Source organism: Triticum dicoccoides, chromosome 4A (assembly GCF_002162155.2).
Source record: "Triticum dicoccoides isolate Atlit2015 ecotype Zavitan chromosome 4A, WEW_v2.0, whole genome shotgun sequence".
Classification (NCBI taxonomy): domain Eukaryota; kingdom Viridiplantae; phylum Streptophyta; class Magnoliopsida; order Poales; family Poaceae; genus Triticum; species Triticum dicoccoides.
Window position 1 is genome coordinate 616,314,765 of NC_041386.1, and position 5,490 is coordinate 616,320,254.

The following is a 5,490-nucleotide window of genomic DNA, read 5'->3' on the forward strand; positions in this document are numbered from 1 at the left end:
GATAGCATCCCCACCTCTTTCAAAGAGCAAGTGACAATGTTTCTTAATGTTGTAAGTCATAATCAGAGATTTAGAGTGATTCACAACATATCTAGAAGATCCAATGAGACAATATCCTTGTATTTCAAGCAAGTCATGTATGTGAATGGAGAGTTGAGAGGAGAGATAATGAAGCAATTTACTGGTCAAACTCCTCCGAAGGTATGAACGAGCTATAGATGGTATCCATATTTCAAGATGAGCAGTACTAACTACTCCCTCCGGTTCTTTTTAGTTCGCATATAAGGTTTGACTGAAGTCAAGCTTCATAAAGTTTGACCAACTTTGTAGAAAAAAGTGCCAACATTCACAATCTAAAATCAATACTACTAGATGTGTCATGACTTAAAGTTTTATATTATATAACTTTAGCATGGCAGATGTTGATATTTTTTCATATAAATATGGTCAAACTTTGTGAAGTTTGACTTCAGAGAATTTCAGAGTAAAAAGGACCGGAGGGAGTATTAGTTTATGCCATGACATGAATTTATTGTTGTGAACAATAACAGTTCAGTTTGTTCATGCCTTCACATGATTGTATTGATGCAATTGATGGTACTCATATGCAAACCTGCCAAACGGGCCGAATTTCGTTGGTCGGCAGTGGAACCATCAATAATGTTCTCATCATCCCAACATTAGGATGGCCTAGGTGACCATGCCGTATCTTGACTTACCAAGAATCTAGAAAATTAATTTGTATGCCAAACATGTACCTAGTTTAACGCATGTATAGTACAATACACAATATAGAGAAGCATTTACTCTAAATTTCCTTGAAAAACTCTTTTGCTGAGTTACGAGTAGGTTTTCAACCTCACTCAGTTTATGAGTTTCAACATGAAAACCATTATAAATATTCTTAAAATTCAGTGAAGTATGGGTAGAATATAGATACATCCAGCAAAGATTACCACATAGTACCCATAGGGAGTGCAATTGTTGCTTGACTAGAACCAACAATTACTGCATCATGACCAATAATTGTCATGACACTTACACTACTCAATAGTCTGGAAATACTGAATCCCCCTTAGACCCAGTTTCCACTTAAGACATTTCCTTCTCAGTTGGATTATTTTCAGAAATTATCTATAGAGTATAGTATACATATAAACTCATGTAGAAATACACACTATATGTCACTAGAGAGTGAAGTCCACCAACATGTCATCGACACTAAGTAGTGGGTCTTTCTATTTGCTAAGCGTGCTCCTGGCTGCCCACATTCTGAGGAACGTCTTGAACCTCGAATCCATGAGAACACAACGGATCCATAGAGCACAATATGCCTCCATTTATTTCAGGTGTACATAAACATGTATGCATCCAGTGACGCCAAAGGAAAGAAGGTTTCATAGATGGCTTGACTCAGAAGTAACAAATCCTTTCTCTCTCAAGCTCTCGATAGTCTCCTTGAGGCTCGTCTCCAGGGGAATCAGCTCCATACCCAAACTTCTTATCTTGTCCTTCGATACCTGGTAGATAGGGACAAATGGTGCGTCATCTGCACACCTGCACAAAAAAGGAAAATAATGAGTCCTGTCACTACAGTGTCCACAAAGCCTCAACAAGAAATGGTGCAAATGAACAGCTTAAGCGCTCTACAGTGTCCGTGAAGCCTCAACGAGAAACGAGTAACTAATATCCAACACTGCTGTTCTCGAATTGATTTCAAGGGATTTACTTGAGAAAGCGCTTGGAAAGAATGTTAGCTTACTTGTCTGGCACTGGAAAATTGGGGTACATTTCGTGTATGATCTTGACAATCTCCGAGTGGTGAGCAACTCTTTCAACCATACAGTATCTTCCGTTTGCCGAAGGAACTTCATATGCAAGGATATGTGCCAGGGCAACATCTTTAACATTTACCCAGCCAAAGCTGAAATTGGGGTATGTAGAAGATGATCCTGCATGAAAATACCAAGGATTTCTTGTCAAGAGTTCAAATATGTCCCGTTAGAGTAGACTTCTTCTGGCACAAGAACTGTAGTTTTAAATATTTTTGAGACATAAGCATCTATTTCATGCATGTTTCCCATCGGTCAACAAATATCCTCTCAGTTAGATGAAAATACATTCATGGCACTGAAGGTACCATAGGCCAGACCCCCATAGTGAACAATCAAACTTCCAACTAAACAACCATCGTATTGATATTTCTTATAAGATTATAAAAAGCAGAGTTGGTGATGATGGTGTGCCTGTCATCCTGCAATATAGGTCGCCCGATCTATATCTAACGGGTAGGAAGGAAACTATGACAATTTACCCGCACTCCTCTCCACATTTGTAGATACGGCTTTTCCTTGTTCATCTTTTTCTCTCATAAGATAAACTACTCATACAAATGCATCTTCATGTTTCGTGCAACACACGGGCATCTTGCTAGTTTCTTATAAGATTCAGAACATTCACCGTACATGTAACGTGCAGGTTTAGGATGCACAAACAATTAGCTAGATAAACAATGAAGAGTAGAATCATTCCATATGGCACCAACAGTGCTTATGCCAGTGCCCAAAACACATGTACACACATAAAAAGAAATGAAAGAAACATTAATTCAACATCACTTGGAATATCTTGAGCTTGTTTGCAGAAATTGTGCTAATGGCTTAACAGGGGTATTCTCTCAAACAAACGACAAATGCAAAATGTGTGTAGGGCGTAACAGAGCTCTACCTTACATACTTGCTAGAGCTAACCTATAAAAAATTAATTATGAAGCCACATACAGACATACCATTTATAAACTTCAATATTGCTTCTGCGCTAGTATTCAGTGTAGGCTGCAACAGGGGACCGATGACCATTGCTGGGTTTATTGTAACTATTTCAAATCCATTATCATTTGCGAACTTCCATGCAGCTTCCTCAGCAAGGGTCTTGGATAGCACATACCATTGCTGAAGCAGATGAACATTCAGGAGAACAGATGAGAATGCAAATGATGTACAGTCAAGTATGCACATTCAGGAGAACAAAAGGATGTGAAGGTAAAGTTTTGAAAGATTTGCATACAAAGTTATATAAGGCAATCTAATTTCAAGTTAGGTAAAAAATATCGAAAGAACTCTATTAACGCAGAAATTATGTCTAAGCTTATAGTCGATATGAGGAATGAAATGCATATCCCCACTGAAGAACGATGTGCTTATAATGATAAATGCAGGTGTCAGTCATATAGTAATAGTAGCGATCTACTTATGATGACAAGTACAGATGTCAGTTGAATGTTAATAGTAGTGAAGTGATTATATATGTATATGCCGGTTCAACATAGGCAAGTACTATGTTTATATGCAGCAGAATCTTAACTGGACAATGTGTAGATGCAGAGTTGTTCTGCAATTGTTTTGTAGCAGCAGACAGAGACTGACTATATAGCATACTGGCATTAGTGATGACTTAACCAGGTATAATATTTTCTCCCTGTAAACCAACCAAGTATAGTATGACACAAATAAAGATGGAACAAGATCAATTGACAGTTACTTTCATATTCTTACACTTGTTATGGATAATGTATCATTTGGGCACAACTTACATCCTTGTGTAAAAACACAAAACCAAGATCTTCAACAACAATGGTATCACCCTGTCATCCTAAGAAACTGTATTTCAGTAGAGGTGTATGTAAATCATCTAGTACACAAATGAAGGGCATTTGAGTGCAGGCAGAGTGGTAGACATATAGAGCTGGATGTATTTATTAACGTGACTTGCCACACCATATATGCAAATCAACCCAGAATTTTACCACTCCATATGTGAAAAACAAGCAGAGCTCTACCAGCACAGAAAGACATATTACCTCATTCTTTTCACAGACCTCTGCACTTGAAAACCATGTCTCATCAACCACTACATCAGGAGTTCTTGGCTTCCCATTGTAGGCAACAGCAGCCATGGACGACGTTATGATCACTCTCTTGATAGAGGCTTTCTTGCAGGAACGGAGAACATTGAGTGTTCCATTGACAGCTGGGTCAAGTAACTCAGCCTGCAAGACAGTAAAGACACACATAAGCATACAGAACGAACGCCCGGTGAAGCTGTTGTATTTACTATCTAAACATCATCAACAGATTTAGCTGTTGAAAACATAAGCCCGCACACATGCATATAAGGAACAAACACGTGTTGTATCTAATTGTGCACAGTGACCATGATGTGTGCTAACCTTGGGATCCTTGACATTGTGATAAAAGGGAGAGGCCGTGTGGAAGACACAATCGCAGCCGGCAACGGCAGCATCGAAAGAGCCTTCTTCCAACAAGCTTGCTTTGAACAAGTGGAGCCTGTCCTTGGCTCCATCCAGGGCCTGCAGGTGCAATGTTTTCTTGGGGTCGGCTGCAAGTAGGAACCGGCAGTTCAGTTAGCGCCACACATGCATGTTTTTATTAAAAAGAAAACATTCCAACGACCAATCTATGTTGATTCTGAACTCCAACAATCTAAAGGATTTATTATAATGAAAGAAAAATGACTGTCGCAGCAACACACTAGCAACAGTATTATGGGAAATCAGTTGTGTAGTTTTTAATTCACAGGTCAGAATGGCTGCCCCTTGACTCTTAGAGAATCTAGATTCAGATTTATACAGATAATACTAGTTGCAGTGGAGAGATGGCGTTGACTCCCCAGCACTCACTCACAGCATGATAACAGCTTCTTCTTCCTTGTACAATTAATTCCAATTTGACAAGCTGAACAAAACCTAGTTCCCCACCCACCCAGTGAATGACTGAATCGATGAATCCCTGGCGGCCGCGGGGACCAAGAACAAACTAGACCTATAACCAAGCGAAAGTCATGGAGCAGGCGGGGAGAGCGAAGGAGGGGAGGGGGTCCTGACCGTACCGGTGTCCCTGACGGTGGCGCGGACGGTGTAGCCGCGGTGAAGGAGGAGCTTGACGAGCCAGGAGGCGATGTAGCCCGAGGCGCCGGTGACGCACACCACCTTCCCCATCCCGGAGCTCATCTCGCCCTGCTCTTCCGGCGGCTGGAGACTCGGACGGGGAGGATGGGTGGGTAGGTAGGAGTAGGACTGTGGAGTGGAGATCGGAAAGGGGGCCTACAAGTAAGTAAGTAGTGTCAGCCCCGTGCCGTGAGTGAGGCGTCAGCGCTTGCGCTTCCGTCTCGGCCCAGCGTCACCGCACACGCACCTCTACTCCGTGCTTTCCCTTTGCTCCGTGTCCCACCCACTCTGTTTTTTTTTTCGACAACACCTCCAAAGCATTTCATTAAGAGAAGAGAGTTGGTCCAGTTTATATTATAAGAAAAACCGGACCCGAAAATCTAACATTCTCGATTAATCAGGGATAACAAAAAAAAAACACCGACCCAGGGCCACGCTCCAGCCGAGCCGCCGACTACGTCATCCAAGCAACCCATAGCCGACACCCTACACCCAAGACCAAAGCCGCCGCTCTGGCATCCACG

The 5,490-nt window shown here is 41.4% G+C and overlaps 1 protein-coding gene across 1 annotated transcript; it reads right to left on the reverse strand.

Annotated features, from left to right (window-relative positions):
* Positions 1–969: 969 nt before the first annotated feature.
* On the reverse strand, positions 970–5,110 carry LOC119287375 (phenylacetaldehyde reductase-like). The gene is made up of 6 exons (XM_037566913.1): positions 4,909–5,110; positions 4,229–4,398; positions 3,860–4,048; positions 2,789–2,951; positions 1,763–1,952; positions 970–1,557 (listed from the first exon to the last, which is right to left on the reverse strand). The coding sequence occupies exons 1-6, from the start codon at positions 5,027–5,029 to the stop codon at positions 1,398–1,400; spliced, it is 993 nt and encodes a 330-aa protein (XP_037422810.1). The 5' UTR covers positions 5,030–5,110; the 3' UTR covers positions 970–1,397.
* Positions 5,111–5,490: the final 380 nt, after the last annotated feature.